The 22,095-nt window shown below is 37.5% G+C and overlaps 1 protein-coding gene across 1 annotated transcript; it reads right to left on the reverse strand.

The window, feature by feature from the left end:
- Window positions 1-61: 61 nt before the first annotated feature.
- Window positions 62-9,509, reverse strand: LOC109827535 (serine/threonine-protein kinase CTR1-like). The gene is given in 16 exon segments (XM_020394543.1): window positions 62-660; window positions 1,212-1,306; window positions 1,816-1,947; window positions 2,728-2,796; window positions 2,867-2,965; window positions 3,040-3,124; window positions 3,220-3,320; window positions 3,455-3,523; window positions 4,225-4,265; window positions 4,353-4,604; window positions 4,864-4,927; window positions 4,930-4,951; window positions 5,237-5,355; window positions 7,789-7,933; window positions 8,025-8,323; window positions 9,336-9,509. Coding segments are annotated over 16 exon segments (1,869 nt in total). The 3' UTR covers window positions 62-557.
- Between the last annotated feature and the right edge of the window lie 12,586 nt (window positions 9,510-22,095).

The raw sequence follows: 22,095 nt of genomic DNA on the forward strand, positions 1-22,095 counted from the left end.
AGGCTGCAATCTGGCTTTATTAAGCACAACTGACGAAAGGAAATACAACAGCATATCCATCTCCTTCAATTCTAGAATTTTCATTTGCCTTATTCCCAGTAAAAGATTTAAGCATCAGAATGTCATTCAAGACTACGCGGTAAAGAATAAAGACACTGCATTGTGCTACTTGATATACATACACACACTACAATGCACAGGATTGTAACTAAGAAACTCTTGTTTATTTTTCTATTTATTTTTCTAATAGCTCGGACTTTCTTCTAATCCTTCTCTTTTTCAGCTTTATCTGTTAGTTAAACAGGGATAATACCTTCATTTTACAACTTTCCAGGTGTAGCGAAGACCATTATTTACAATTCACTACCTGAAATGACCAAACACTACCACCTCAATATTTACATTTTAACTGATCGGGCGTCCAAGCAGCAAAAGGCCAGCTTAGTTATACCTATTTCCTCGAAAAGGGTGCTCGCTGAAGGAGAAGAAAATAATGAAGGAATAAAAAAGACACGCTCAACAAAACTCTAAACAAACTAAACTCTGGTCTTCGATCTTTATGAGTTCCCCACAGACACAACTGATGGTGGTATTGGTGTTTTCAGCATTTTCTTCAGTGAATCCACAATGCTTGAAAATGAAGGTCGTTGTTTAGGATCGCTGCATAATACCACAAAAATATTTTTATTTGTGTAATTTGTATCAGATTAAAAGTTAGAAACTAAGCGGAAATTATTAGTATTAAAAAAAGGTCTAATCTCACACTTAGTAGTACGAAAAGCTTGCTATTCATTTACTTCCGTATTGTTAGGATAATTACCAAAGGGTTTATGGTCTTTTTGTATTAAATATCTAACTTCCAAATGTAATATGTCTGCATTTATAACCAAGATATGATCATATACTTAGTATATGACAAAGAACTCCATTGAAAGATATAAAATGGTTCTCGGTAATATATTTACTATGTATCGTAAAAGAAATTAAGATAGTGCTAGTACTTAGGAAATTATAGTAAAGGTTTTGTTGCTAATCGTAGTACTAGTCCTTGAACAGTATAGTAAATCTTGGGAGTTCACTGAAAAGCATACTAGGATAGCAGACATTTTCGCAACTAGACCTCTTGTAACAACTCAAAAGATGGTGAAGCATCAATTTGTAAACTAAATGACTACCAAAAAGAAAATAAACAAGAACAGAAGAATGCTTACTCGGCCCAGCAAGATTCCATAAGTGCGACTAACTCGGGGGAAACATTCTGTGGGATTGACAGCCTTCTGTTCTGAAATGCAACTGCTCCCACCACCTGAATTTTTTTGCTATTAAGAGTCCGGAAAATAGGTTTACATGCATATTACTACTCAACTATCTCCACAATAGATAAGCTAACAAATTTTTCTTCAGGGCAGAATGTGCTATTTAGCCTTTTGTGGGTGTTACTTACTTTATATAACCTTCCACCTTATTTTTTCCGTACTTTTATTAGTTCTTGGTTGTATATGTGTTACTAGCGGACTTCCATGTATTCATCCATTGTATATATACTACTATTTTCCTTTTAGTTCTATGTGTGTCTTGCAGTAGTAGCCTAAGACTAGGTCGTTTACTGATTATAAAGACTAAATGATTTTCCCTACTGAGTAAATTAAGTCACAGTGATGTATGAAATCACGTAACTCTAGGAATATGGACAAAGACCAATCAAATTTTCTAATACTTGACTTCTCTCAATCATCAAACATTCACATGGGCAAGAAGGAATCTAAATCCTTCTCAAGATCAGGAAACAAGTATAGAAATATGAAACAGGAATACCTGTGCAGGGCTCAACCCGCTCCAAGGTTGTTGCATTGTCAGAAGCTCCCATAGGATAACCCCAAAGCTGTAAACGTCAGACTTCTCATTTGTTGGCTCCCCTCGGAGAAATTCTGGAGCCATCCATTCAGGCTGAAAACCAAAAACAATAAATTAATTAATTAAAAAAAAATCTAAAAGCTTCTCATGAGAAGGTACAGAACTTCCTTCTTTACGGGGACGAACAATTACTATAAGGTGTGATGACTATTCTCTCAATGTATAATATGAGGATGACTGGTTTCAAAAAAGAAAGAAATGAATCATCTTAACTTCTCAATTTATTTCCAATCCAGATGTACCTTAAAACCCACATCTTGAAATATAGCTGTAGTAGGAGACGAAGACTTTATAAAGTGAGTATCAATATACTCTTCAACCTTTCAAGGTTATGCTTATGCATGCAAGTTATAACTATAAAGGCTGAGGGTACTTAGCAGCATGCACAGGCAGTTGGGCAAAAAACACTCTATTTGTGCATGGTCACTGGATCTTTTTTAATTCTGCGCCTTTTTATACTTCAATAAGATGAGCAACCAATATCCTTATGGAAGTTGCAGATTTGCAAGGATGCCAGTAATGCTTTTCAGTTAATCTCTTCAAGCAAAAGGACATTAACTCAAATTTCCATGTGAAATCAAACGAAAAAGTTAACAATCACATAATCGGCAACCTAGATGAATACCGGCTTTCCCAGTCATTCCAGTACACGTTTCCATTTTTTCTTTTTCCTTTTTTTTGGGTATTTGAGTCCAGATGAGCAGTCAAGCCTATATTTGGTTATAAACATAGTTAGTAACCTTGTTTACAATAGATGATAAGAAAATGTAAAACCCAGACTGGATTTCAGATTAAAGGAATGGAAAAACTTACTGTTCCTGCAACAGACTTTGAGGATATGAAAGTGTTCGCCTTGAATCTCGATAACCCAAAGTCACAAACCTATAGGCACAAGTTTGAGTTGAGATCATCTAATCAGTATGTTTGAGACCTCAAATAATTTACAACATACCTTTACTGACCAATTCTTGTCAACCAAAAGATTTGGAGATTTAAGATCCCAATGAACTACTGGGGGATTAAGACAATGGAGATAGTTGATACCCTTGGCCTGTATTTTGTCACAAGATACAAATTACTCATGAAGTGCATGGTTTTATGAGAGAAAATGAGGATTATACAAACCACATCTAAAGCCATTCTCAATCTCCTCCTTTTGTCCCATAGTTCTCCTGAAGAAGCTCTATTTATGAGGCGGTAAAGGCTTCCCCTGTATTGCCAAAATTGTAACCAAGATAAATAACTAAGGGAATTATACAGTGAAACAGAAGATTCATTATTCTTTTTCAGTTTGAACCAAGTTACCTCGGCAGATATTCCGTAACTATTGAAAGATGTGGACGTTTTGTAACTGCTCCCATAAATAGAACAACATTTGGATGGCGAACGCGCTTCATTATTGAAACCTGCAAATTATTTGAGAAATAATTGTTTACAATTAAACTCAAGTCCGTATGAGGAGATAATTCTCAAATTTGTTCAATAATTCAGAACCAAAATGACATTCCCAATTACACTTTCTCATTATCTGAAAATGTACCTCCCTCAAAAACTCCTTCAACTGATCTTCACCAAAATCTTGATCAGCAAGAACTTTCACAGCAACATCCTGCACATTTCTCCTAGTGAACAATTTTGTTGAAAGATAAAAGAAGTATAGAGGAAAAAGCAGCTTCAAATGCATAAAACTATACAAAAAATTTGTTTGGTATACACAAACATGCATTTATCTAATTTCTATTCTTTTTATAGCTCATATTTATTTTCCTGTGGCTGAAAGAAGGTTAAGAGAAAGGAAAATTTAGTAATTCCAGCTCTCTAATAGGAGAAAAGACCACGATCTCTTTACTAACTTCTTTATTGCAGAAAATAAAAACTAAACCTTTCAACTGTAACACACAAGTTAACTGTAATTTACTTATACTAGTTTCCTAGGACCAAAGTGCTAAAAATCTCACTCTAAGGAGTCAATTAACAGTATCTCCTCCATCGCGTAACACATGCTTCTACTCCAAAATATCTTGATGACATGGGGCCATTTATGTTTCTTTACATGATTAAAAAAAAGAACGTAGTTGAAGTATAGAGCAGGACCAAATTACAAATTTCACCGTTTACAGACGAATCCTGGTATTATTGAACAACTTGTAAATTAACAGATCAACAATCAAAACTTGGCGTATATGTTGTCAGACTTAATTTTAGCCAAATATTTTGGCAGATCAGATAAAAGAATACATGAAAATATAAACATAAGATGCTTGTATAAAAGTGACATGCACAACAAGAATGAAGGGAAAAACTGCTCACAGAATGATGCCATTCCGCACGGTAAACAGTGCCAAACGAACCTAAGACCAAAAAGAAAATGTAACTCAAATAGGTTCCTAAGCATTGAATAACCAAAAAAAAAAAAACTAGATCAGAAAAAGAACAACCAGCACCAATCCGCTCATTGATTTCTAATTCATCCCATGAAATCTCAAGCCAGTCCATGGCAAGAGAGGGTTCAAGACTCAAGTATCTTGGTAATGTGACATTCGGAGAACTTCCCTCATTGGCACCTTTATCACTGGCCTCCTTCCATTTTGGTGGCTTGGGTATTTCAGATGAACCATTCCAATTCTTTGTGAATTGACTCTGATCAAAATCCTTGTGACCAATAACTTTTGCCCAATTTATGTTGCTTCCTATCGAAGAAGAAAAAATATCATGATCAAAAGCTTTAGGCATTAGCTTGAATATTCCATAAAATTTCTAAAGGCTTTTCCATGTGGTTGTACAAAGCAACGATGATAACAACAAGCATCGTTGCCAAAAAAAACAATGAATTCGCAAGTGACGATGACAAAAACTAACCTTGCAGAGGTTTCACCAAATTCCACAATATGTTTCCAACGCATAATGCGCCTTTAAAAATTATCAACATGAGGTTAAAATAAATTTTACCTGGATATTGAGATTTGGCAACAAGGGAACCAGTCTGCCCCTGAACCATCATCTGAGTCCATGCCCAAGTAAATCTACAACAAGTTCTCTGCAATAAGATAAAGATGAAATCCCATTAGGAAAGAGCACTTCAAACAAAACAAACCTCCCAACGGAAAGAGATGATTGAATGCTGAATGAACAATTCCTAATTCATGTATAATTCCTTAATGAAGAAACCACTTTCTTAAAGGGCCATTTTCGGATTCAAAGATGCAAGTTGAATAGGGTAGTTAGTGCAACTCTATCAAGTCTTAAGATTCTTGAAAATCAGAGTATATTAGAACTTGTTTAGCGAAATATCATGAACACTGAAAGGGAAAAACTAATAAACCTTGCTGATTCTTGTTTAGGATCACCAATTTTAACAAGACAAGAAGAACGATGCGGCAATGTGCAGTACTTGCATCCTTGAGCTATTCGACATGGCAAACCAACAGAATCAGCTAGACCCTGCATATCAAATCAAAAGAAATTTTACACCTGATAATACAAACACTCTTGCTATTTGCATTAATAATTTCATGTTCACAACCAGCAAATCCAGATAAAGCCACGGTGAAGGGTATACGGTCCACCTGGGTTTTAAATTTGCTGAACTATGACACTCCATAGGAACACGGTTTCAAGCTTAAGCTTGAGGGGTAAGTCATTACATAAACTTATGCTAAATCAAACTTGATGGTCAGTCATGTAACTTGCAATTAAACACATGAATATACAACCAGCTGGAACTAGTGCAGTAAAACCATACATTAATCAGAATATCTACCTTTTTTGTTTTGTATGTATGCATGCCTCCATATAAGAAACAAACATTCAAATCCTATGTTTTTTGTTAGATAACACTCCTCTTCTAAAACCAAGATCATAGGGGTGCAGTTTTCAATTCAAGCAGTCCCATGATTTTTTCTCAGTGTTATAAAGGAATATTAGAGCAAGGACTACTATTATAAACATGTCTTATCTTAAGAAGACATTAAATTTACTCTTGCCTGACAATACTCCTCCATCATGTCTTTATAGCATCTCAAAGGAATGGCTCTTTTTGCCTTTTAGATTTCCGTTGTGGAAGCAGAATGATTAATGATGCACCTTCTTTAGTAGAACTCTTAACATAAAAAAAGGCATACATATAAGGACATCAAAAACACAAACACGCTCATATATCATATACATTCATATACGCATTACACACAAATGCATCCATACCTATGAAAATGCATGCGAAAACTATTGGATAGTTTTTCATATCAATGTTGTGTAAAGTAATACCTCCAATGTGCATGCAGAAACTATTAGCTAATATTTTTATTATAAACACTATGAAAGTAATATCTTATGTGTTCAATTAGCTCAAGTCCTGTATTGCAGTATTTTCTGTAGAAAGTCCATCCACTAACTGCAGTGTCCCAGCAAAAGTCAAGTACCACCAACGAGACAAATTTTAGTAATTGAATTCTTCCGGTGCATATAGTAGAAGAAGGGGACTACATTAGAATAAGAATTTTTTTGAAAGGACACTGATATATTTTTTGCTTAAGAGACCACAAAAAACAATGTAGTTTACCCATTGTTATCTCCTAATTAATACCTAAGAAGTCTAGAATTACCTTGCTGGCTCACCCCACTGGATCTAGTTTAGGTCCTTTTGACATACAGAATTGGTGTCATAATTTGCATAGCCATGTGACACCAATGCTTCCCTGCTCAGACATGATGCTTTTGAACCGTTAAACATAATGCACAAAATTATCATTTTATTCTAACATAATTAGTAATATCTAAATATTCTACATAATGCACAAATATATCCTCCTAACATAGCCAGTGATATTAAGCATTTCTGTATTTTTTAATGGAATTTCCTAATAGATGTACCATGGCATCCCTTTTCATTCAAAAGAAAACAACCATACGAATCATTATAAGCTTCAGCTCGTCTTAATGAGTGGAGCCGTACAAGACATTATTTCTGGCTTATAAAAAGAACAAGGTTAAACTGGATAGTGGTATTAAGATTCATAAGTGCTCTTAGAAAATCAGAGATTGGGAATCGTAAGTGCTCTTAGAAAAACATTGGGTGATAGACACGATGTTTATGACCAGTACTTAATGTTCATGAGAGGCATACAAGCAATTGGTTAAATATCCTCTCTCTTCACAGTGTCATAATAATTAACCTTCCTGGCCCTATCCCATGGGATTTACAAAATGATGGTTTAGTAGCCAGGTCAAACCTGATAAATCTGTCCATACAAACACTCTATATAAATGACCATCATGCATATGTGCCTTGTATGTGCAAAATATACAAGAATCCAACTGTAAACAGAATAATAATCAATCATTAAAATTGAATATGAAGATGATAGGTCAAAGTAAAGGATTTGTACTTCATCCAATTTGATTAGATGGTTGCTCTACAGCTTACAACATTTATTTTGTATGCTTGAAGCCAATAGAGACATATACAACACATGGAGATTGTAGTGCACTGAATCAAAAGCATAGATGAATACAGCAAATATAGAACACTGCTGACCATATCACAAAGGTTCAACGAAGGTGATCAGAATGGAGAACCAATGTTTAGAGTAGTAAGGACCTGAAGGACATACTTGCATGTTATTATCAAATTACTATAATAGGAATTTTACTGACATGTCCCCCGCTAATTCTTCCTACTAATAAGAGTTATGTTGATACAAGCTCTCCAATTAATCTACCAAGTCCAAGATCACAATAAGAAACTTTTGTAAAGAAGCAATATTAATTTGGGCAGATCAATCTGTAGGAAGCTAAGTGTCTTATTCAAATGAAGCGGCCCCTAATGCAATATACTAGCATCAAAATATGTGAATCAATATGGCAAGAATAACTTGCCTTGAAAAGGATGGCGCGATGCCTGCAAATTCCAAAAGATAGGATGCCAATTGGAATGACTACGGATTTGTGACGCTTTCTCAATTGCTTGCTATATGATTTCCATTGCCTATAAAGATCTCCTTGTTCTGTTTCAAATGCACCCCTTCAAACACAAACATATATTCAAAATTTATCATTCAGTAAGAATAAGAATAGATCCAAGTAATTCTCAACAAAGAAAAGATGAGACATACCCCATAGAATCAGAAACAAGCCTGGCCAGCTTTTTGACTAGCTCTAATGAAATCCCTGAAGCATAGAAATATTCTAAAGCTTTGTCTTCAAGCATCTTAATGCCAGGATCACCAGCTTTATCAACAAGGACTACCTCCATAGAGGACTCTCTTAAATCAACTGCTCTCAGAGCAGCCAAAGTGGGCAACCTTCTTCCTTCTTCTGACTCATTGCACATCGCCCAAAGAAATGGATCCATTCCCATAATGTTGTAGAAGCCATCAGTTACTTCATCGGAGAAAGATAAGCAACCATTCACCTGCAAGACAAAAAACCAAAAAAGAGGAAAATTTTATGACAACTAGTAATTTAACAACAAAGAATATATAATAGAATCATATAGCATGCCTAATCTTAACCAACAAAGGCTTTAGCAGGTATAATTCCAATGGCTTTGTTTCCAATAAAGGCAAGGGTAACAAATAAGAATCCTCCTCTCCTATTACAAAACAACTCAGTACATATAGTTTACAGAGGGGATCATGCCCTAAAATAAAACAGTTCCTCTTAAGAAGGCAAACCAAATCAGAACACCAGGCAGTTTATTTAAAACATTTCTTTTACATGCAAACCGAAGCACACAACAAAACACAGAGCTAACAAGAAATATCCCTCCTGCACTTTCCAAAGCAAGCAGAAAAATGGCTTTTTCCCCAGGAATGTGTTAACATTATTCCAGAAAAGAGCTGCACAACCATAACAGCTCCAAGTTTCGGCGAGAAATTGCAAAGAATGCCATTACATAAATAGATAAGAATATATATAATTTTTTTAAATATATAACAAAATAAAAGTAGTTTCGTCTGGTATGAATTCAATGAAAAATAGAATGGGGAAAACATAGACTTAAATTTAATCAATTAAATTTAAACTTTCATGTCTGAGAAGAGTAGTAGACAAAAAAAGAAAAAAAAAACTTTTTTTCCAAAATTTTCACATAAAGCTACAACTTTTGAGAAATAAGTTTCTGACAAGGACAGTGCCATTAACTCTATACACAACAAAACCTGTTCTTTTTCCAACAGCAGCAACAACAAAACATTTATTCTACATTTAGGGAGTCAGCTACATGAATCATATTCTTATCACTAATCCTGACTAGTGCATTTAGCGGCACCCATTATACATGACCAGCAACTGACGATGATATCGATCTAAGGAAAAGAGCCGACTTTTAGAAAGAAACAACAAACTATGACCCAAAATTCAACAAATTAAGCAGGAACTTAAATAAAAGAACCAAACTTTTAGATAAGAAAACAAGAAATTACCCAGAGCCGGTAGGAGGCCGTGCCCGAATGATCGGCGGCCCGCCGACCTCGCGCGGCCCCCTGCAGCTGCCGGCAGAAACCCGCCGCCGTCGCTCCGCCAGGAACGCCTGCCACGTCACCCTCGTCGCCAGCGTCAGCTGAAGGTAGTAGCTTCCCTCGCCCTCCTGCGCCCATTTATCCCCTCCTCCTCCCCCTCCCCTCCTCCTCTCGACGCCACGGGCCCCACCTCTTCCGTCCTGGTCCCGTAGTCCCCGACGCCACCGTGGTCCCACCGGAGAAAAACTCCCGCAAAAACCGCTTCGCTCGACCGGTCCCCCGCTGACGTCAGCTCCACCCTGCCGCCCGGTTCGGCGAGTCATATCGGTTCGCTGCGCGAGAGATCCGATAAGGTGGAGGTCCGATAAGTGATCAGAGAGCAGGGCGTGGCTGGATCGGAGGTTATCGGATCCGGGGTGGCGAGCAGCGAACGGTTGGGCTCGCGACGGTAGTATGAGGCATCGCGGGTTAGGATCCGACCCGTTAGCAGCATCTTTCACAGGGAACACCCTAATTCTTATCGCCTTTTTCGTTTCGAAGAAAACCTAAGAAGGGAAAAGAGAAGAAGAAGGTGATGGATTCGGGTTTCGGGTTTGAGATCCGATAAGAGAATGGGAGCTGGAAGCGGGAGGGTAGAAGAGTGAGAATCCGTTGGGTTTTAAGAAGGCGGAGGGGAATTAAATTAAAAAAAAGGGAAGAATAATGAAGAGACCTGTTAATGTGACTCGGGACGCGGACCCGGAGGGTTGTTGTTTATAGACCCTAATTTCTTTCTTAATTACGTATAAGTCCTTCAAATCTTTGTATTTCAAATCTTTGTATTTCTGCGTTCAATGTCAAATCTATTAAGTCGTTTTAAATAACCTCATTGCATATATAGTCCTTTATACTAGATTCTAATAACTTCTTTAATAATTTTATATGGGTAAATTGCATGTAATCCACCATTCGTAGCACTTATGATGAACTATTTCGGTACACATAATTTCCATAAATAATTTTTGAGAAGAATAAATTGCAGATTTTCTCTCCATCCATTCTTTCTCCATTGTAATTATAGAAGTGTTAAGTTATATTAAAACAGGTGAAAGGGCAATAAAAAATATTAAAATTATATATAGAAGATATTATATTCAATTTATAATATCACTATATACTTCATAATCTTCTTATTTCTACTTTTCACCTTCGAGTCTCTTAATTTCAAGAGTATAACTATCTATACCACTCTGAATACAAAGAAGTTTTATTTAAAATTATATGATTGAGGTTTAAGTTAGAAGAACAAAGCTTTTAGGATCTAATAAACAATTAAGAAGATGGAATTTGAGGGTATAATATGAAAAAATAAAAGAAATAAATTGCGGGGCCCAAATTTAGATGGGTGATTTTTTGGGCCAAGTTAGTGTGGTTTGTGAAGAGCTCGGAAGAAGAAGGAGAGCGAGGAGTGCTAATGTGCGCGCGGACGGTTAAAGTGCACGGGCGTAACGAAGTCACACGTGGCAACTGGAGCCGTTTGGTTCCGACACGTTTGCAATGACCAGTGGAAGATGCTATAATGCGCTGGATGGCTCGGACGGGAAAAAGTGTTTTACTATTGGGGAGCACTGACTGTGCCGGCCGTTGACGTTATGTTCCGTCAAATTGCTGTGTGTCTTTTGCAGATTAGTCTATATCTTTTCTTCCGTTACATGAAATTTTACTAGGAATTTATAATCTGTTTTGTCGACACATACTGTTGTTTCACATTAGTCCGTGATAAATTTAAAATAATAATAGAAGGACTACTCTCGTGTGGATGTAACGGAGCTCACCAATATAGTATGCATAAATCAACTCTTTCTGTGATTCGCTTGTCCTTTTGTTTTAATCCAATTAGAACAGTCAAATAGCATAAAAGGGGAAAGCAATCCAAATAATTTCATGTAACTCTAGTTGAACCATAATTAAGATGGGCAAAAATAAAAAATAAAAAATAAAAAAATCCACCGCATTTTAGTGTTAGAATCACAAGTCCGTATATTTTGTATAACTAATTGTATATACAAATGAAATGGTCCTACTGTTGCAATAATTTATATTATTAGGTGAATAATCATCGAACAAAAGAAAAAAAATTCATCTACTCAAAAAAATAAAATATATAGGATCAATAATATAAGACTAGTATAAAAATCAAAAATGTTTTTTTTTTAAGTTTAGACCTTTACTTTAATATACTTGATAGATAGTAAATTTGATGTAGTGGAAGCGTAATCAAAAGAGAAAACTACTCGTTTTTGTACGAGCAAAACGGCACAACTCTAGAAACTCTAGGAATAGAAAAACTTCTAAGATCAATAATAACCAATCTAAAAAATAATATAGAGTTCATCCCCATTATATAGCATGTAAAACAAAGCAAAAGTGCTTAAATAACATTTCCTATGACAACTAGACTTGCTGAAATAAAAATACATTTCTAAGACAATTAGGCTTCCTAAAATAAAAAGACATTCTATAAAAAAAACTAAAACCTAAATTGAACCAAAACTCTTCCAAAAATATCAATTATTGCATCCGCGTTATTCTTCCCTCCATGAACAATACTCGTCCTCAAGTTTGGCTGACGGTAAAGCGACCTGATCGGGTAAAACTCGGTCAAATTAGCAATCTTCTTCATCTTAAACTTACGGTAGGTTTTCTTAGGCAATAATTCATTGCGCAGATGACCCATCATCAAATCTCCCTCATCGAACAATTTTAAACAATGATGTCTATCAGCATCCGAACTTTGCACAAAAAGAAAAAATATACCTTCTGAATTTGCGACTGCTGAGATTGGTTTGCTGCGTAAGGGTGCGAGTGCAAACCGAATACTATCTTTTCGAAAAGGAGTAAGTGTTCTCTTTGCCTCTATGAATGACATCAAGATCAAACAGTCAGGTCTTCCTAACAATAAGTGGCAGGCATCCATGTCAACTATATCGCACAAGATAACGTCTTTATACTTACCAATGGAGAAAGGAATCCGACACTATTTAGTAACATTGATGTTGCCTATGGACTTAATCTAATTGATCTTATAAGGATGTGGATGCTTCTTGATGGGTAATTGGAGGTGCTTTACAATATCTCGAGAAACAAAGTTCTCGCTATTGTTGCTATCAATGATCACGTTGTAAATCTTTTGTCGAATAGTGCAACAACAACGAAAGATGTTGTGTCATTATGGGTCCTCTTCAGTTCTTGGAGCCAACAATATCTTGCGAATCACCAACGAGTGGGAAGGGTAACCATTAATATCATCACATCCTCATCCGCTATGGTATAAGTTACCTCCTCCTAGCCAAAATCATCCTCATCGACTCGATCATCATCATAACTTACCATATTAATACGGTCACGCGCACGACAATCACTAGATCAGTAACCTAGTTCACCACACTTAAAGCACTTTCGCGGTATCGATCGAGCATAGGGGTTGGGATGAGACTCTCAAACAGCTACACCCTGACGAACAGGGTGACTGTTTGTACCAACCACCTGCTTAGTCAGAGTTGTTGGATCTAACGGTGCAACAATAATCTGTGGTTGTGTTGGTGGTAATGATTCATCAAATTTGTTACTACTACTAGAACCATGACTCATTGAACCATTGGTTAAAGGTGAAAAGTGAGGGTGAAATTGCGCTTCAGATTTGAGTGTCAGGTTATATGTCTCATCAAGTCTCCATACAGTATGAAACACCAATTTATCTTGCATCAATGTCTTCAGACCATTCTTATAACGAGAAACTTGTTGGATTCGGACTCGCTCAAGTTGTTTCTGCTTGACAACGTAAGGAATTTAACAGTATATTCATAAATAGAACGCGTAACTTGGCAACAATTCTGGAACTAAGCAAATAAGATTTGCTCATAATCTACGGGCAAGAATCTCGATCGCACCCCCCCCATGCAACGCGAAGTACGAATTGCCAGTTCTCTCTCTCTCTCCCCCCTCTTTCTCTCTCCATGCAACGTCGAGTACAAATTGCCAGTTTGTGTTGTTGAGTTCAATTAAGTTAGAGTTGACCCCACCATGCAGCTCCACCTCGTGACTTGTAGGCCATCAAAGAAACTTGCTTCCTTTTTGAGATGGACTGAAACTCAAAAAACTTCTCGATCTAGTGAAGCCAATCAAGAAAGTCTTCAATGTTGAGATTACCCAAAAGTAAGGAAGATTCTTAACCCTGGTGCGGTAAACAGAAACATGTCTCCCTTTATCAAGAGCAACATCTTCCTCAAGCACTCCAAAATCTTGTTGGAGTTATAACTTAAAAACTTGGGTTTGTAGAGGAAAAGAGGAAAAGTTTAGTCCCACATAGGAAATGGAATAGGAAGGAAGAGTCTTTATAAGCCTTCCCTTTCTCTCATATGCCTAGAAGAAAACAAAAGGTTATGCTCCACACCACACACGCGCGCGCCGGCCGGGCCGGGCTCGGGTTCGGGTCGGGTCGGGTGGCGCGCGCACACGACCTGCGGACACGAATGCAGCTCCGGATTAATGGGCCCTTAATATGCTAACATTTTTATTTTTATTTTTATTTTTACTAATTGGAACTGTTTAAAACGTGATTAACATTTTTAAAATGTTTAACGGCCAGAATTAATTGGAGAGATTTATGAACTTTAAAACTGAATTAAAACGTAAATGAAACGGTAATATTCATGAGAATTAAAACAGAATCAAAACGGAAAAAAGGTTTTTATGAGGATTTAATTCGGTATTGAAAAACGTTCATTCTCAACCTCTATATAAACAGCAAGCTGCGAGGGTAGAAAACACAGTGTGAAAAACACATCGTATTCTCTCTTCTTCTCTGTCATTCCTCTTCATATTACTGTTATATTTTTGTTGGTTCCCTGAAAGTCACGAAGAATTCACAAAGCCTTCTTGAAGCTCGTGCCGACGAGAAGGAGGTCGCCTGACCGAGGGTCGTTGTATCTCCGGGGACTTTTGCCGCGTAGCCCTGTACGAGAGGGGGCAATTAGTTTCTTGGGACAGTGCTTGCACGCCTCGACCATCAGGCTATATTCTAAACTCAGTTTAATTTTATATCTATTTTCAATCATTATCTAATTCTGTTAAAACTGCATTTTGTGCTAATTACACTCTAAACAGATTATATTACCAACAATCCAAGAAACTAATTAGTGCTGTTTAGAATAGTATCATGATTAGCATTCTGATTTTCATGTTAATGATGTCTGCAATACTTAAAAACGAAATGTTACACTGCATGATTATTCTGTTGAATGAATGCTTTATATATTTCTGTTGCATTATAATAACAAAACTATTCATTCATCATCAGATTATGACTACAAGTGAAGTTATGTCTGCTAAACCAGAGAAGTTTGATGGGAATAATTTCCGTCGTTGGCAAAACCAAATGAAATTTTGGTTAACAACCCTACATCTAATAACAGCTATAGAACCAGATAACCCATCTTCATTTAGACCAGTTACTAGGCAATCTTCCTCATCTTCCTCCACAGATTCCATTCCTATCCCAAGAACACCTCAAGAAATAGAGTATCATTGTCTACATAGAATCTTAGGAGCTTTATCTGATAGATTATATGATATATATTATACTATCACTAATGCTAAAGTTCTGTGGGAAACCCTAGAGAAAAAGTATGGTTTAGATGATATGGGAATTAAAAGATTTAAAGCTTCTGATTTTAACAAATTTAAAATGGTAGATTCTAAACCAATGAATGAGCAAATTCATGAATTCGAACATATAGTTCACCAATTAAAAGTGAATGGATCTATCCTAGATGAAACGTTTCAGATAGCCTGTCTTATAGACAAACTTCCCGAGTCCTGGTCAGATTTTGCCAAAAACCTTAACCATACCCAAGGAGATCTTACACTAGAACAAGTGTTGAATTCCATTAGAATTGAAGAGCAACATAGACTCAGGGAGAAAAATGTGACAAAATCTGAACCCAAAGAACCCAAAGTAAACAATGTTGAATCCAAACCCTTTCCTCAACACAAGAAACGTCCCTTCCACCAAAATCAAAATAAAACATTTAAGAAGAAACCCTATCATCAAAATAAGAACCATGTTCACTCAATGTTGAATCCAAACCCTTTCCCCAACACAAGAAACGTCCCTTCCACCAAAATCAAAATAAAACATTTAAGAAGAAATCCTTTCATCAAAATAAGAACCCTGTCCACTTTCAAAAGAAGGAAGGAGCTGAACGTCGAGCCTGCTTCGTTTGTGGAAGAACCAACCATCTTGCTAAGGACTGCTTTTTCAAGAAAACTGAACCACCCAAGCCTAGGAAGGGAGGACCTCCACCTAATAAGTCACAAGTAAACATGGTGACTTCCAGTCCAGCTGAGGCTGCTTTCAGGTCTGTTCTCTTCACTCCTGAAGTAAACATGACCTTTCAAGCAAATGATTGGTGGATTGACACTGGAGCTAATATTCACGTTTGCTCTAATCAATCTTTGTTTTCCACCTATCAGGTCTCAAGTAGAGGAACTGTGACAATGGGAAATAATAATGTGGCTCCTGTATCCGGAATAGGTCGGATCAACCTAAAGCTGACTTCTGATAAGACTTTGATCCTGCAGGATGTCCATCATGTACCAGACATTAGGAGAAACTTAATTAGTGGATCTTTGTTAGTGCAACAAGGCTATAAGCTTGTTTTTGAATCAAATAAAGTTGTAATAACTAAGGGTTTGAACTTCATTGGAAAAGGTTTCTTATGTGATGGTCTTTTTAAATTGAATGTTAAGAATTCTACTCTTGCATCTCCAATAGCTTTGAATATTGAACCTTCCATCACTTGGCATCAAAGATTAGGACATGTGAATTATAATTCAATTAAAAGATTGATGCATCTCAATATAATTCCAAAGCTTAATATAAAAGATGATGAAAAATGTGAAATATGTGTAGAAGCCAAACTTCCTAAGAAACCATTTAAAACTATTGATAGAGATTCTGAGATATTAGAACTCATCCATAGTGATGTTTGTGATTCAGGAAGAACAACTAGAGGGGGTAACAAATATTTTGTAACTTTTATAGACGATTGCTCTAAATATTGTTACCTCTACTTAATTAAGACTAAAGATGAAGTCATAAACAAATTCAAAATATACAAAGCAGAAGTTGAGAATCAGTTGGATAGGAAAATTAAAATACTAAGATCAGATAGAGGTGGTGAGTACACTTCTAATGAATTAAAACAATTCTGTGAAGAGAATGGAATTATTCATGAAATAACAGCTCCATATACACCTCAATCTAATGGAGTAGCTGAGAGAAAGAATAGAACACTAATGGACATGGTAAACTCAATGTTAATTAATTCTGGTGTGCCAGAAAATTTATGGGGAGAAGCTCTCATGACTGCATGTCATATACTAAATAGAATTCCATTCAAGAAATCTGATAAAACCCCTTACACAATTTGGAAGAATAGAAACCCTAATTTAGATCACCTAAAAGTGTGGGGGTGCTTAGCAAAAGTCAAAATACCTGAGAATAAAAGAAAGAAGATTGGCCCTAAAACTGTAGATGGAATTTTTATTGGCTATGCTTCTGATAGTAATGCAAATAGATTTTTAATAATCAACTCTGACATTAATGAGATAGCCAACAACACCATAATTGAAGCTAGGGATGCACATTACTTTGAAAATATTTTTCCTTACAAGACCAGAATAAACAACACAGGCCCTAGCTCTAATAATTCAGATCCTAGTTCTAATCAAGGTGAAACTAGTTCTAAACAAATTAGACCACTAGAAAGTCCAGAGGAGCCTAGGAGAAGTAAAAGAACTAGAATAGAAAAGGTCCATGAAGATTTCTATGCATTACTTGTAGAAGATTCTCCAGTTACATTTGAAGATGCAATGAAATCAGTAGATGCTCCATTTTGGAAGGAAGCTATAAATAATGAGATACAATCTATAGTTCAAAATCATACTTGGGAACTAACTGATCTTCCTTCAGGATGTAAAACCATAGGATGTAAATGGGTGTTTAAGAAGAAACTTAGACCTGATGGAACAATAGATAAATATAAAGCCAGATTAGTAGCTAAAGGATATACCCAAAAGTCTGGTATTGATTATTTTGATGTCTATTCTCCAGTAGCTAGGATTACTACCATTAGAGTCCTCATAGCTCTAGCATCCATTCACAAATTAATAATACATCAAATGGATGTTAAAACTGCATTTTTAAATGGAGACTTAGATGAAGAAATTTATATGGATCAACCTGAGGGATTTATAGCTTCTGGACAAGAAAAGAAAGTATGCAAGCTTATTAGATCACTATATGGTCTCAAACAAGCCCCAAAACAATGGCATATGAAATTTGATGAAATTATACTATCTTATGGATTTGTAATTAATCAAACAGATGAGTGTGTATATCATAAAATAGATAAAAACAACAAAATTGTGATATTATGCCTATATGTTGATGACATTCTTATTTTTGGTTCTGACATACAAATCATAAATGATATCAAACACTTTTTATCACAAAATTTTGACATGAAAGATTTAGGTCAAGCTGACCTAATTCTTAATACTAAAATCATGAAAAATGAGAATGGATATGTGCTATCACAATCACACTACATAGAGAAAATCCTTAAGAATTTTTATGATCCAAACTGTCAACCTGTTTCCACTCCATATGATCCTAATGTACATCTAAAGAAAAATACAGGTCATCCTCAATTACAAAGAGAATATGCACAAATAATTGGATCACTAGGATTCCTAACAAACTACACCAGACCTGACATTGCTTATGCAGTAAATAGACTTAGTAGATATACATCAAATCCTGATAAGAGTCACTGGGATGCTCTAGAAAGAGTTTTGAGATACCTAAAAGGAACTATGAATTATGGTTTACACTATAAAGGTTATCCATCTGTACTAGAAGGTTATTCAGATGCAAATTGGATTAGTGACTCAGTAGATGTAAAATCCACCACAGGATTTGTGTTCCTTTTAGGAGGAGGAGCTGTGTCCTGGAAATCTACTAAACAAACTGTAATGGCTAGAAGTACAATGGAATCAGAAATGATAGCTCTTGATACTACTAGTATAGAAGCTGAATGGTTGAAAGATTTACTAACTGAAATTCCACTAATGCAAAAACCATTACCAGCCATTTCTATTCATTGTGATTGCAGGTCAGCGATTGACAAATGCCATCAAGAGAATGCAAATGTGAAGATGAATCGACACTTGAAAGTGCGACATAAATCCTTGAGATATAAGATGAAAAACCATATAATAGCCTTAGATTTTGTAAGATCAGAGAAAAATCTTGCAGATCACTTAACTAAAGGCTTATCTAGGGCAGTGGTCCTAGAATCATCGAGGGGGATGGGGTTAAGCCCATAAGAAAAATCACTGCAGTGGCAACCCAACCTCGCAGAGGTTCAATGGGTAGAAACAAACTGAATGAGTGATTAATTGTGAGGAGCACTGAATTTATTTGCTCCCATCCCTAGGATGATCAGTGCTCATAAAAAGCAAGTGAAAGGTTGAGTCTAACTCTTAATGAATCCAAGACCCATGAGGCAGGATGCTTACTTGCTCGCATCCTTATTAGGATTCACCTATATGTGTGTAGTTGTGAGGCCGCGACTATGGGATCAGGGCTGCTCCCTAGTAACACACATGAAAGATACCTGCGCAAGGCCGATAATAGCGCAACCCGTTTAGAATTCTTCAAAACTGTACTATGTGTGCTTTCTGTAGAAATCCGATAAATGAGACTGGTTCAAGGCGAAGTCCACCAAGCTCTCACGGATCTATACAACTGTCACTAAGTGAAGGTTCAAACCGAAAGGTACCTCCACCTATTACATAGTATAAGGGAACCAGCAATCGTATTTATTTCTTTTATTGTTATTTCTGAACTATTTTAAGTTTTAAGTTATGTGGGGGATTGTTGGAATTATATAATAAAAGATAACTTAAAACTTGACTTTGTAGAGGAAAAGAGGGAAAGTTTAGTCCCACATAGGAAATGGGATAGAAAAAAGGGGTCCTTATAAGCCTTCCCTTTCTCTCCTATGCCTAGAAGAAAACAAAGGTTATGCTCCACACCACACACGCGCGCGCCGGCCGGGCCGGGCTCGGGCTCGGGTTCGGGTCGGGTCGGGTGGCGCGCGCACACGACCTGCGGACACGAATGCAGCTCCGGATTAATGGGCCCTTAATCTGCTACATTTTTATTTTTAAATAATTAAAATATAATTTTTATTTTTGAACAATTAACATGTGATAAATATTTTGTAACCGAAATATTTTGTAACGGAAAATATTTATTCGTTATACCAGGGGAGTCATGTCAACACACGATAGGTTGCTCCGGTCATCTGATCGATGAGTTGTACTATCGGGCTGGGGGTATGAACGAGTCTCAGAAGAGATATGCCCGAGAAACCAAATCTCACTACCCGTGCGCCGAACTAATCAGGGCACTATTATCAGCGTGCAGTTGCCCCAAGACCGCTCCGCAGAGGGTCTCCGTATCCGAGAGGATCTCCAACGGAATGACGAAGTCCAAACCAAAGCGTCTCCGTAAAAAGAGATCGGTTGTTCAAGGTGACGAACTCCCGGAAGTCACAATAAATATGGCTGATAAGGGAAAGTCGATTCGACCTTCTAGCTCTGACCCGCTTATATCTCATCGTCTAACCCGGTTGCGATCAGGGACCACTAGACGCAGGGACTACCAAAGAATGCAGAGAGGGTTATCCTCGGACGATGAAGCATCGGATGCTAACTCTGCAGTCGCTTCTAACAATACGGTATCTAGCCCAGGGCAATCCCGCGAAGTGTTTATGATTAACACCGAAGAAGCAGCTAAAATGGTTGAGGATGCTCTAGCCAAGCAGAAGCAAGGATTTAACAGATTCAGGCTCTTTCCAATCAAATGGGTGAATCCAGCCGTCGCAACGCTGCTAACCAAGTAGGTAGCAATTCAGATGTGGATGAACGTCTTAATCCTGATAACCCTCTCGTTGACCAAAACGCTGGGGGTGGCCCCACTAAAGACGACAACGCTGGGGGTGGCCCCGTTATTCCTCTTAAGAATCGTCCAAAGCCCGATACGAGCGAGGATGGGAAAATAAAAGATCTCGAGAGTAAAATTAACGCTCTAATGTCTGATCAAGAGGTAAAGAGGACTGACATTCCATGTCCATATCCAAGAGAGTGGGACTCAATAGCATACCCGGCAAAGTTCAACTTGATTAACTTCACACCGTTTGACGGGAAGGGTTCACCCACTCAACATCTGATCTACTTTAAGTCCCACTTGGGTATGATCTCCGGTAATGAAGCCTTGATGGTTCGGTCATTCGTTGGCACCCTTCGCGGGCCGGCCTTCGATTGGTACCGCCGTCTCAAGCCCGGAAGTATTAACAACTGGGACGATATGCAGGACACTTTTCGATGAGAAACAAGAAGATGACGAGACAGTCGACGACTTCGTCAAGCGCTTTCGGAATAAAGCAATGAATTGCCGAGATCCGATCACAGAGGACTTCATCCTCCAGACATGTCATAACAACCTATCTATTGAGATATTAGAAGTTATGGGAGTCGCACCGTCCAACACTTGGAAAGAGTTGAAGACGCGCGGAGAGCGGACCGAACGCTTCCTCCGAAGGAACATAACAACCTATCTATTGAGATATTAGAAGTTATGAGAGTCGCACCGTCCAACACTTAGAAAGAGTTGAAGACGCGCGGAGAGCGGGCCGAACGCTTCCTCCGAAGGAAGAAAGCCGAGAGGAGCCAACCGACGGCGAATCTTCCGAACTCAAACTTCGCCTCCCGTGGTAAAGGAAAGGCACATGCAGCGGTTGTAGACGTTAACCAGACATCGCAACAACAACCCCGAAGGCAATCCAAACTATTGTGCGTACCACAGAAGGGTTCTTCATCCCACCGAGATTTGCTTTGGACTCAAGAACAAGATCCAAGCCCTAATTGACTCCGGCGTCATAACGACGAAAGAAGTCGAGTAAAGACGACCATACAACTCCAGTGGGTGCACGAGTATAAACTGTTTCCCCACACTCCAAAGAGCATATGAGTATAAACTGCTTCTCGGTCATCCAACTAAGTACAATGTTAAACCCGGTTTCGCAAAGGAAGCTGGGGGTGGATGATTTATGTAACGGGAAGTTCCTGGAGAATCTTATATTCTTAAGGATAACCCGAACATGCGACTGAGGATAACGTACTCACCGTTACACCCAGTTTTAGGCATATAAAATTGCTTATAGGTCCCTTAGCACAGCTCGGCACAAACCGACGAACCAACGAGGCGACGAGATCGACGAATCGCACCATGCGACTGAGGATAACGTACTCACCGTTACACCCAGTTTTGCAAAGAAAGCTGGGGGTAGATAATTCATGTAACGGGAAGTTCCCGGAAGAATGTTAAATGTAATATTCTTAGGGATAACCCCGATCATTATGAACAAAGGGATAAACACTAAACTCCTACTATGACTTCCGAATACTCTTTTGCTGAGATGAGATTCGATCACCTCTTGTTAGGACCAAAGCCAAAATCTCCTCTCGATTCGTTCTATGAACGAGAGGTCCACAAATTGAACGATCAAATCTTTAAACAGTTAGGATCGTCTTAAATTCCCATCTTGGTCAA

The sequence above is a fragment of the Asparagus officinalis genome, unplaced genomic scaffold (assembly GCF_001876935.1).
Source record: "Asparagus officinalis unplaced genomic scaffold, Aspof.V1 AsparagusV1_Un281, whole genome shotgun sequence".
Lineage (NCBI taxonomy): Eukaryota > Viridiplantae > Streptophyta > Magnoliopsida > Asparagales > Asparagaceae > Asparagus > Asparagus officinalis.